The 12,953-nt window shown below is 43.2% G+C and overlaps 1 protein-coding gene across 1 annotated transcript in view; it reads left to right on the top strand.

Moving 5' to 3' along the window:
* LOC109845643 (pentatricopeptide repeat-containing protein At1g03560, mitochondrial) overlaps nucleotides 1-12,888 on the top strand; it is a 13,156-nt gene extending 268 nt beyond the window's left edge. Inside the window, exon 2 of the mRNA XM_020414913.1 lies at nucleotides 10,534-12,888. Coding sequence (XP_020270502.1) covers nucleotides 10,534-12,078 — 1,545 coding nt within the window. The 3' untranslated portion in view covers nucleotides 12,079-12,888. The remainder of the gene's footprint in view (nucleotides 1-10,533) is intronic.

Consider the following 12,953-nt stretch of genomic DNA (forward strand, 5'->3'; position numbering starts at 1 on the left):
AGAGGCGGAGGGGCTGGAGGAGGGAGTTGGTGAGGAGGTCGGGGAGGGAGAAGAGGTAGTATGAGGCGGCGACGGAGGTGATGGAGGGGTCCTGGCCGAGGAGGAGCATGAGGGGGGTGAGGTTTACCCCGAGGAGGGAGATGGGGATGTTTGCGTCAAAAGTTGGTTTTGTCATGGAATTCATTATATCTTCAGTCGATTACAATAAATTCAAAAGAAATAGCCTTTTTATAAGACTTCTTTTACACAACAAAATGAAAATTATAACTCTTGGGAAATAAACGCAGGATCGTTGTTTGGATCTCTGCTTGCGTGGGATCTTTGCCTGTGCCGGGGGTGCGTTAGCCCGTGGACCACCAAATCACAGATTCTGATCGAATCGTGAGGGGTTTATGATTCTGACTTCGTTTATCGAAGTGAGAACTTGAAACGATATCTTATCAAGGTAAGATAGTCGTTCTTCTTGAAATCAAGTCAAAGCCTGAATATCAAGGAGTTACAGAAGCTCGAGTACTCTGCCCTCTCTCTGCTCTGTCTGCTCTGAAGTGCTCAAAATGACCAGCCTCTGTCAGAAATAACCCTCGGGGGGTATTTATAGCCTCTGGGGTTCATAACTAACAAAACTCAACAAAAGACAGAATTAATATGGCGAGACAGTGTTTACTGTCTCGCTGGCCGAGACAGTGAAGACTGTCTCGCGTGGGCGAGACAGTAAAAGTCTGTCTTGCCCGCGAGACAGTAAAGACTGTCTCGCACGGCGAGACAGTCAAGTCTGTCTCGCGTGCGAGACAGTAAAGACTGTCTCGCGTGCGAGACAGTCTATACTTGTGTTCTTTTTGACATTTTGGATGACTTCCTTTTGAGCTGTGTTTGGATATCTCTCAGCATTTTTTGACGCCTACAGATACCCCCTCCAAAGTATTCCAGACTCAATCTTTTATAGAGGAGTTCTGGGATGCTTTGGATAAGATAGGTCTTACTTATGATCCTTTCCATGCTTGGTTGGGTAGATCGTATAGAAGAACCTGTAGATGGCTTCAACACTTGATCTTTTTGTCTCTCAGTCTATTCAGTGCTTTCTAGAATAGCTAAGATCCTTTCGGCATGGCGTTCATCGCTTGACCGTCGTCGAGATCTTGAATTGAAGCTGGAATTTGTACTTATGAATTCAGCTTTTGTCATCAAATTGATACCGTATTGTTAATTACTGTATCAGTCTTCATAGGAACACAGTTTATACTCATGTATTTTTTTTTTTTGAGTTCTCGGGAAATAGTTTAACCTCGTATACCCGTTGGGAGGTAGCCAGGTTATTCTTAAGAATATTTTGAGTGATATTCTCCAGAAACTTCCTGTTGATGGTAGGGAAACAGTTTAGACTCGTGTACCTATTGGAGTAATATGATCTCTTTTTTATTGGTAGAGATGAACCCAATGATGGAGAGGAAGAATTTTATATTCTATCTCCTGGTCTCTTGTTTGTTGGTAGAGATGAACCCGATGATGGAGAGGAAGAATTTTATATTCTATCTCCTGGTCTCTTGTTTGTTGGTAGAGATGAACCCGATGTTGGAGAGGAAGAATTTTATATTCTATCTCCTGGTCTCTTGTTTGTTGGTAGAGATGAACCCGATGTTGGAGAGGAAGAATTTTATATTCTATCTCCTTGTCTCTTGTTTGTTGGTAGAGATAAACCCGGAATTGGAGAGGAAGAATTTTATATTCTATCTCCTGGTCTCTTGTTTGTTGGTAGAGATGAACCCGAAATCGGAGAGCAAGAATTTTATATTCTATCTCCTGGTACAATAAAATTTGAAGTGGGATTTCTATTCAGAGAATCTGAATAAGGTTTGATCAATTGAGATTGGAAGCAATCCTAACTTTTATAGATTTGATTGCGCAACTCGAAGGTGGACCTCTTGTTCATGGAAGGAATCAAAAGGGGATTTTGGCTTTGGTCCTAACTGTTTAAAGGTTTGACCAAGGTGGGAATTTAAGACGATCCTAACTGTTTAAAGGTTTGATCGTTCAATTTGTGGACCTCTCGTTCATGGAACGAATCGAGAGGGGATTTTGGCTTTGGTCCTAACTGTTTAAAGGTTTGACCAAGATGGGAATTTGAGACGATCCTAACTGTTTAAAGGTTTGATCGTTCAATTTGTGGACCTCTCGTTCATGGAACGAATCGAGAGGGGATTTTGGCTTTGGTCCTAACTGTTTAAAGGTTTGACCAAGATGGGAATTTGAGACGATCCTAACTGTTTAAAGGTTTGATCGTTCAATTTGTGGACCTCTCGTTCATGGAACGAATCGAGAGGGGATTTTGGCTTTGGTCCTAACTGTTTAAAGGTTTGACCAAGATGGGAATTTGAGACGATCCTAACTGTTTAAAGGTTTGATCGTTCAATTTGTGGACCTCTCGTTCATGGAACGAATCGAGAGGGGATTTTGGCTTTGGTCCTAACTGTTTAAAGGTTTGACCAAGATGGGAATTTGAGACGATCCTAACTGTTTAAAGGTTTGATCGTTCAATTTGTGGACCTCTCGTTCATGGAACGAATCGAGAGGGGATTTTGGCTTTGGTCCTAACTGTTTAAAGGTTTGACCAAGATGGGAATTTGAGACGATCCTAACTGTTTAAAGGTTTGATCGTTCAATTTGTGGACCTCTCGTTCATGGAACGAATCGAGAGGGGATTTTGGCTTTGGTCCTAATGTTTTTAAGTCCAAAGCAAATCTCGGTGGGATGAAGAACCCTTCTGTGGTACGCACAATAGTTTGGATCCGTAATCCTCTTAGCTCCATCCTGATCTTTAATAGGTGGTAGCTCGATTTTGTCATTAGCGAGGAGGTATTCCAATATGGCTGGAGCTTCATCATCTTCGAAAGAATACTCCTTTTGGAACCTCGGATCGAGAGTTGCGTTCACAGGAATTGTGGATGTCGTCGGTTGACCTCTCTCAACTTTCTTTCTTTTAAGAAAGTGTTCAGCTTGTTCGCCACGTAATTTCAACTCTTTCCAAGTTTTGGATAATGTTCAGCTTGTTCACCCCGAGATTTTAACTCCTTCCAAGTTGTGGATGGCACGACCCCCAGAGCTTCCAGGACATCGATGGAGAGGTTATTGTGGCATGTTTGCAGGATGAACTCCTCTGTAATAGGATCTCTGCAATTCATCGCCATGTTACGGAAACGCTTGACAAAATTGTCGACTGACTCTCCGTCTTTTTGCTTCTCATTCAAAAGGGTTCCGATTGACACTTCGGTGTCATCATCGAAGAAGTTGCTGAGGAACAAACTTTCCATGTCATCCCAGCAATTGACGCTCTCTGGCTTGAGCCGTCGGTACCAATCGAAGGCGGACTCAAGTGCTGAATAGGCGAGTTCTTCCCGTCAAACGGTGTGAAGTTAATCATGTTGAATTTTGCCGGGTACGGTATTGAATCCCATTCTCTTGGATAGGGACATGGAATACCCATCCTCTTCACTTCTTGAGCCGTCATCAAAGCGTTGACTTTGTTTTCAAGCTCTTTCATTTTCCCGTCATCGTCTATGTCTTCATTCGAATGACGTTGAGGAGAATGAGTTAGACCACCCTCTGTAAGAGGTGCCATTGAACCACTCCCAATATCGTTATTAGGAGAATGTGTTAAACCACCCCTAGCGTTATTGTTATTGGGAGGTGTATCAGCCATAATGACTTCATCCACTTCTGGATCACTGTCATCCACAACTTTCTGAGTGTGGCGGCTGGATTCAGTTCTTTGACTGGACTCAGGGGGTTGAGGCCGCTGAGCTAGCAATTCTCTCATTTGTTGGATAGCTAACTCCATTTCTGTCTTCACTTCAGCTCTAATTTCTTCACGTTGTTTGGCTAGAGCTTCGCTTCTTGAAGTATTTGAGCAAACTGATCAGAAGTGATTGTGAACACTTCTTTGGTTTGTCCCGTGCTAGACATTGTATCATCAGAAGCGATTGCAGAATAAGTGTCCGAGAATTCATCCTCCGAGGACATTCCTTCTTGCATTCTTTTGTAATCTCTGCGTCTGATGGCTCCTAATTGGAGTCGAGACATCCTTTGAGCAATTCTTGGATTGACTTTTCCTTTCGGAGAAAAGTCGGGATTTGAGTCACTTGAATGCCGCTTAGACTTTCTTTTATCAGCCACGTTGATGGTGACTTCAGGGAATTCATTATCTTGGACAGCTGATCTTATAAGTCGTGCACAGGAACAATGAGAGCGAATAATTCTTTTTCGAAATTTATTCACACCCCCCATTTGATAATACGATTCATCGGTATGATTGCCAAAAAATCGTATCGTCTGTTGGCATGACCTCTCAGGTATGACGATATCATTTGGTGAATGCGTCTTCTTCTGGGGATGTAAAACCTTGTTGGCATTCTCAGGATAATTTGTTTTTGTCTTTGAGCGATCCAAGGTTATGTAGGGAGTCGCACGTTTAAAACCACCCCCTTGCTGGTATGGAGTCTTAACGGGCTCCGAATGCTGATTTTGCACAACTCCAGACTTTGGAATCCAAACTTGGCTCCTTCTTCCTTTCTCGTCTTTGTTGTAAGAGAGTACGGGCATGAGCAGCGTTTGCACGACGTTTTTGTATGCGTTCTTTGAGGGTCGAACGAGTCCTTCTGACAGTAGTCCATTCCTCCGTCGTGAGTTTAGCAGAGACATGAATGATTGGTTGTTGAGACAACTGAACCACTCAATGTCTCCTCGACTCTAAGTTCGCATGATAACGAACCCCGTTGGTTTGTTCCAACGCTTTAGCCATTTGGCGAGCGCGGCGCTGACATTGTCTCTGACGAGCTCTCTTCGTCAATGCTGGCAGGCTTTGATTCGATGACTCTTTAACTAGATAAGAGTCATTGTGAGCAGAGGTGTTGCGAGTAAAATCCTCAGCAACAATCAGGCGAGAGTTTTCATTTTGTGCCTTCTTTGGCATGGAAGTCTTCTTCAGTGGTGAGATCCTATTGTACTTGCGAGACAATGAAGATCTTGAAGAGGATGATGAGAGATATTCCTCAAACTTGGTTTGGTCCAATTCGTATTCGACCATGGATTCAACTGGAATCTTGATGATTGGCTGCGACACGACGGTCTCGGCAGCGAGACCGTTGGCTCCCACTGTGGTCGCCAGCTTGTTTGCGTCAAAAGTTGGTTTTGCTGTGGAATTCATTATATCTTCGATCGATTACAATAAATTCAAAAGAAAATAGTCTTTTTATAAGACTTCTTTTACACAACAAAAGAAAAATTACAACTTTTTAGAAACAAACGCAGGATCGTTGTTTGGATCGCTGCTTGCGTGGGATCTTTGCCTGTGCCGGGAGCGCTTTGACTCGTGGACCACCAAATCACAGATTCTGATTGAACCGTGAGGGGTTTAATGATTCTTCCTTCGTTTATCGAAGTAAGAATTTGAAGCGAATATCTTATCGATGTAAGATGTTCACTCTTCCAAAGATCAAGTCTGAGCTTAGATCTCTAGGACTCGCTAGAAGCTTCTTGAGGATGTTTGTGAAGAAGGAAGACTCTCTCTCTTGCTCTAATTCACCAAAACTCAAGGCTCTCTGCTCTAATCTCTCTGGAAAATGCTCAGCCCCTGTCCATGGCTGTCTCGCGTGGGCGAGACAGTAAAAGTCTGTCTCGCCCGCGAGACAGTAAATACTGTCTCACGTGGGCGAGACAGTAAAAGTCTGTCTCGCCCGCGAGACAGTAAAGACTGTCTCGCACGGCGAGACAGTCAAATCTGTCTCGCGTGCGAGACAGTAAAGACTGTCTCGCGTGCGAGATAGTCTATACTTGTGTTCTTTTTTTTATATTTTGGATGACTTCCTTTTGAGCTGTGTTTGGATATCTCTCAGCATTTTTTGATGCCTACAGGGGATAGAGGAGAGGAGGAGGAGGACGATGGTGCGCTGGAGGGAGAGAGGAATAGGAGAGGAGGAGGATGGGGAGAGGGAGGGGATGAATTTTTTTTGAAAATTTTGGGTATAAATTTAATAAATTTGGGAGATAAGGGAGTTAAAACAAATTTTCTCGTCGGAATTTTGAGAAAATGGTCTTATTGACAAAAAAGACGAGATTAAATGCCTTATCGTCGCCGGAGTTTTAAAAAATACCAAACGAGCAAAATGCCTTATCGTCAACATATCGACCGGACGAGATTAAATGCCTTATCGTCGACATCTTGACCGACGGGAGAGATAGCCAGAGATCAGGTAGCAAACCGACTCAGCCGACTTCATCAATGTCGACACGAAAGGCGGTACCAGTCGGCCCTCTCGCAGCAGGAAACTCGCCAAGAGACTAGTCGACCCAGTCAAGTCGATACTCTTCCATGTCGACTCGAAAGGCGGGACGAGTCGTCACCCGACTCCATTCATCCATCAATCCTTGAGTCATCGCTCCTCTTAACGAGTCGACTCTCCTCGCGAGTCCCATCATGAGAGACATTGCTTCTTAGCGAAGTTAGAAAATAACTTCGCCAAAGCTTATCCATCCTGACAACAAGTCATATCATGTCTACGCAAAGACCATACGTCATCACGCCGCTTATCAGCCAACGTCACATCGATCACTCCTCAAATCGAGGCTGAAGTGATCTTCCTTTTGTCGCTAGCCGATATATGTAGAGCAAATGATGACTCACCTTCCAGCTCGCACTTTGTCACCGTCATTTGCATGGCCGAAGTGACCAATCTGCCATTGACATCCTCTTTATATACATATGTTATCCGCCATAACCAAATGTTAGCAATCAAAACTCTCCTTCTGACCTAAATCTCAGAGATAATCATCTCTAATACACATAACATAAGAACACATAATTCTATTACTCCACTCAAGCTCAAGTTCATCAACTGACTTGATCGTCGGAAGGCCCCACCTAGGGCTGTCCATCCGGGCCGGCCCGGCCCGGCCCGGCCCGGGAAACCGGGCCCGGGCCGGGCAAAACCCAAGCCCGGACCCGGGCCTGAGCGGGCCGGACACCGGGCCGGCCCGGTTTGTTTTTTTATAAATTTTTTTATTTTTTTTATTTTTTTTTAAAATTTTAACAAAACCATAAATCATAAATTATTATAAAAAATGTCATAAATTTAATTAATAACTTGAAATGAAATGACATAAATTACAAGTACAAAAAATGATAAAAATAACTTCTTTATTAATAATCGGTAAATCCTTTACAAGTATAAATTTATTTCGAAATTCGTCGCATCACAATAGATGAGTACATCCCAACTAGGTTGGCACCTACTCACCCATATCACTATCATTTGCAACTTTTTTCGAAATAATTTAATTCAAATTTAAAGCTAAGAAATAAAAATTATAATTTTATTAATATTATCTAATCATTATATCTATCTGCTAGTCCCAACTCTTCAAATTTATCTTCAATCATAGTAATCCGTTCGATGCCTTGTGTTCGCTTCTCGTATCTCCACCAATCCTGTAAGCACATCACCGCTTGTACAGTATACGGATCTAAGCATGTCCTGTGGTCGTCGATCAAACGTCCTGCTGTGCTGAAAGCGGATTCCGAGGCTACAGTCGAAACCTGCACTGATAGTAAGTCACGAACCATGGTGGAAAGTATAGGATATGAAACTGATCCATATACTTTCCACCATTGCAAAATATCTAAAGCATTTCCTTGACATTTAACTAAGGAAGCAGATAAATATTCGTCTATTTCAGAAACCTCTAATCCTGATGAAGTTCCAGATCCACCAGTTAGTTCAGCTACCATTGCATACCTATCAAAACTTACACTTTTACCTCGACCTGTGCTCGAAGCTGAAGGTGCCGAAGCTGAAGACTGTTGTGTAGCTACACCATATCTAGCTGCATACTCATCATATAAGGTTTGAAAATAATTTCTAATAGCTACATAATGAGTAGTAGCAGTAAGGGTGGATCCATCATCTAAGTCTATAATCTGTCCACCATACAATGATTGTAACAAACTTCGAAGGCCAATTTCCTTCAAGCATGGATCAATAAGAACACCAATACCAAAAATATGAGGAATAGGCCTAAAATACTTATTAAATTTACTCTCCATTTGAAAAATTATATTTCCAAAAGTATCATCCATACGATATTTTGCAAAAAATTTTTGAATATTTAAAATTTGTAAAGCAGCTAAAGTAATAGTTGGATAATAACAACCAGATAATAACATAGTAGCATCATAAAAAACTTGTAACATCTCATTTAATTTACATATAACTGTCCATTCATCTTCAGTTATTCCATAAGCACTACCAGAGCTAGAACTAGAAGCATAAAAATTTATAAAATCATTTATAATTTCTTTATATTCTATTGCTACAGATAACATTGCATAGGTGGAATTCCACCTATGGTCAACATCTTTTGGAATTAGTCTAGGCTTATAATTTTTTCTTTTACAACATTGTTTCCATCTTTTAATTCTCATTTCAGAAGCATTATGCATATTAGTAACTGTTCTAACTTTTTCTATCATGGGTTTAATTTCAGAAAATGCACTTTGAACAATTAAATTTAAAATATGACAGATACATCTAACATGAAAAAGCTCACCATGACATGGCAATGACAAAGTTATTTTCAGAAAATCAACAGCTACATTATTATTACTTGCATTATCTAGTGAAAGAGTAAATATTCTTTGATCAATTTCTAGTTTCATAAGTTCTTCAACAATTAAATTTGCAACATTAATACCAGTGTGTGACTCTTCAATTGCAATAAAAGAAACAACTCTTTTAAACATTTTCCAACTTTCATCAATCCAGTGTGCTGTTATACATAAATAACCAGTTTGCACTCTAGATGACCAAATATCAGAAGTTAAACAAAATTTGCAGTTTAAATTTTTAAAATAAGAAATTATTTTTCCCTGTTCCTCAACATAATATTTTAAAATATCACGTTGACAGGTTTGACGAGAAATTTTTGTAAATGCAGGATAAAAACCATCTCTAAACAAATCTTCAAATTAATCATCTTCTACTAATTTAAAAGGAAGGTTTTTAAGAACAATAAACCTGATTACGCATTTCCGGGCTCGGGCAGCGTCATAATTCCAACTGCCGAGGGTACCTGAAGAGGATGATTGGGAAAGCATAGACTGCCGGATATCACCTTGTAGATTTTGGCCTTTGTTGTGTTTTTCAATATGCCGTTTGAGATGGTTGGTGCCGCTCTTATGATGAGCTTTGAATATCTGGCCGCACAACGCACATTTCGCATTCTGAGAGATGATCCTACCGTGTTCATCCTTGGTGACGTCTATCTTCTCAAAAAAATTCCATACATCAGACCTCGGCCTTTTTGGAGCTCTTGGTGCCGTAGATTCGTCGCCACCAGATTCAGGATTAACACCGGTAGGATGAGGAGTTGTTGTAGGAGGACTCATCTCTGGATCGGTAGGAGTTGCATGTTGCTCTTCATAATCAGACCAGATATATAGAATATGGAGAAGATAATAAAAGAGAGAGAGTAAATAGATAAGGATAAATATACGATTTTATAGAGAGTAGTAAACAAAGAAAAGAATCTGATCTGATGAGCGATGCAAATTGAACCACTCCAAAAATTATAAAAAAAAAAGACAGCCCCTAAGAAAATCGAAATATAGTCGTTTTTTGACCGCAGTTTTAAGAAAACGGAAACAAGTCCAAATCTGGACACGGGCCGGGCCAGCCGGCCCGCCGACAAAGGTGCGAAAGTGTGTTCGCCCGGCGGGCTGGCCGGCCCGGACGGCCCGAACGGTCACGTTTGTGCCGTATTGGCGGACGGTCCGGCCATAAAAAAGAACACAGTGCCAATCTCTGGGCATGTTCCGGGCCGGCGGGCGAAAGGACTCGTCAACTCGCGACCGAGGCCCGGACCCGGGGTTTGCCGATTGTCGGGCCCGGGCCGGGCAGGCGACACCGGGCCGGGCCGGCCGGGCTTTTTGCACCTAGCCCACAAGACTATCACGAGAATTAAAACTTCTGTCACACCGCGTTACGACACGATATTGACTTCTGTGCCCACACCGTCGTGAACGATCTTCTTCGTGCACCACCCGCCTTCTCACGACCTCTTACCCTGCAGATCGCAACGATAAAGTGAGGAAGGAAGCCATCCCTCGGATCCCCTCCTCATCTTTCAGGTCACCCGCATTGCAATCGACCAGAGCAGCTAGGAAATACGGTCCAGGAAGCCGTCGAGAACCCGACTCCCTCGTCTACCCGCTACCCGCGGCCCTCCGCCATCGCCCATCCACCTCCACGGCCGATCCCCCCACCGCGCATGGCTCCACCCCTAACGAACCTCTCCGACCGTCGCCCGACGATCCCGCCCGCCGGGCCCACTCCACCCTGGCTCACCGCTACCCCATCGCCTCTCCCCTCCTGACACCGCTCTCTCCTTCTGCCGCCGATTTCCTCCTCTCTCTCCCTCCTCATCTCGCTCCTCCGCCTCCCTCCTCCCGCCACAACCCCGCTCCTCCGCTCTTCGTGGGCACGCCAGCCAATACGCCCACGAACCCTCCCCCCCTACCTCTCCCTCCTCCAAACCCTAGCCCTAAACCCTAACCCTAGCCCTGCCGTCACCAAAACCCTGTTCTCCGAAATCGTCGGAAGCCGACACACCCTCCTCTCCGGCCTCTCTCCGTCCAACTCCGTGACCCTGATTCAGTCCCTCGGGGCCGTCGGGCTCGTCGAGGAGGTTCTGTTGGTTTGGAGGTGGATGAAGGAGCGGAGAGTGGAGCTGAATGTCGTGCATTACAATTGTCTGATGGATTGTCTTGTGAGCTCGGGGCTTGTTGACTCCGCACACAAGGTGTTTGATGCGATGTCGGGTGTCAAGCCGGATGTTTTTTCGTACAATATAATGATTAAGGGGTACTATAAGGTTGGGAGAGTGCGAGATGCGGTGGTGAAGTTTGAGGAGATGGAGGAGTTGGGGTTAGTGCCGGATAAGGTTACGTATATGACTTTGATTCAGTGTTATTATGCGGAGGAGAACTTTCATCGGTGTTTGGTGATGTACAGGGAGATGGAGGAGAAGGGGTTGGAGGTCCCGTCTCATGCGATTAGTTTGGTTGTGAATGGGTTGTGCAAGGATGGGAAGCCGTTTGAGGGGATGGCGATTTTGGAGAAGATGGTGGAGAGAGGAGGCAAGGCGAATGTGGCAGTTTATACCGCACTTATGGACTCATTTGCAAAAGGTGGGAATGAGGAGCAAGCGATGGCGGTTTTTGATAGGATGAGGAGCGAGGGGTTTGAACCCGACGAGGTTGCTTATGGTGCCGTTGTTAATTGCTTGTGTAAGGCTGGGAAGTTGGAGAGAGCAAAGGAGTGGTTTGAGTATTGTAAAGAGAAAGGCGTGGGGGTCAATGTAGTTTTCTATACCAGCCTCATTGATGGGTTTGGAAAAGCCGGGATGGTTGATGAAGCGGAGAAGTTCTTCGATGAGATGGTGGATGAAGGGCTTGTTCCCGATACTTATTGCTACAATGTGCTTATTGATGCATTTGGGAAGGCGGGAAAGGTTGACAAAGCATGGAAGATGTTTAAGAGAATGGAGAAAGAGGGTTGTGATCAAACCGTTTATACGTACACCATTATGATTGATGGGTTATTTAAGAAGCATAAGAACGAAGAGGCACTCAAATTGTGGGATGAGATGATTGATAAAGGCATTACCCCTACCCCTGCATCATTTAGAGCTCTCTCAACAGGACTTTGCCTTTCGGGCAAATTTGACAGGGCTTATAAGATATTGGATGAATTAGCACCGATGGGAGTTATTCCTGAAACTGCCCATGAGGATATGCTTCATGTGTTGTGCAAAGCTAAAAGATATGCTCATGCGTGCAAGTTAGCTGATTCTATTGTGGATAAAGGTCGTGAAATTCCTGGAAAAGTGAGAACGATTATGATCAATGCACTTAGAAAAGCAGGCAGTGCTGATTTGGCGATTAAGATGGTGCATAGTAGGATTGGTATAGGCTATGACAGGTTCGGTAGCATCAAAAGGCGAGTGAAGTTCCAGACTCTCTTGGATACATAAAGAATCAGGAAATGCTGATTTGGTTAAATCCGATTCTTTGTAGATTGTCATAAGTTAGCAGGTTCGGTGGTGTTAAAAAGGAAGTGAAGTTTCAGGACTCCACTGGGTACATGGAGAATTAGACTGTCGATGCTTATATGAAGCTTCACTCTACACTCCACTTGTGTTTCCTGGCTAATCTGCAGCAACTTGCTATGAAGGATGACTAGACCTAGGGTCTCTAAAACATCGCTTTGGAGATAAATTTGGTTATTGGAGCTTATCAACTGAGAAAAAGTATGTTCATTGGTGGTTTATTGGGGTAGGTGGCCTTTGCAATAATAAGCCAGAAGCTTTTGACTGGACCCCTTGCCAAATCATGTTTATGATTTCTGCAGTTACTATTAGAGTCAACATTCTTTGGAATAAAGAGGATTAGCATTCTTGACTGAGATACTGCTTTAAGTTATTCAGTTGGATGGACCTTCAGCCAACTACTCCCACTTGAATATCTGTTTACTCCAAAGGCTGAAGTATGGGTACAGATCTTCATCTTACAAATCTCTAGAAGCAACTTTATCCGGTTTGACGGGGTAAATATCTTGATTATGGACCACAAGTGGAAGTTATGGAGCGGGTGCTGGATGCAATTCATGGATAATAAGGAGCAATAGCTGATCTTTTTAGTGGTATTTCAACTACGATGGGCAGAATCCTGTTAATTTGCATTTTCTGTCATAATTGGGAGCTGAAAGTATGTCATTGTATGTTCGATATGACTCCTTTATTTGTAATGGTCAAATTTTGGAATTAAAAAGAGAACTACTAAGACGCTGATTGGTTATTTTGTTTTCTTTGAAAGAAGTCCTCTTACATGTAATCCCTGGATTCAACTT

The sequence above is a fragment of the Asparagus officinalis genome, chromosome 6, assembly GCF_001876935.1.
Source record: "Asparagus officinalis chromosome 6, Aspof.V1, whole genome shotgun sequence".
Taxonomy (NCBI): Eukaryota; Viridiplantae; Streptophyta; class Magnoliopsida; order Asparagales; family Asparagaceae; genus Asparagus; species Asparagus officinalis.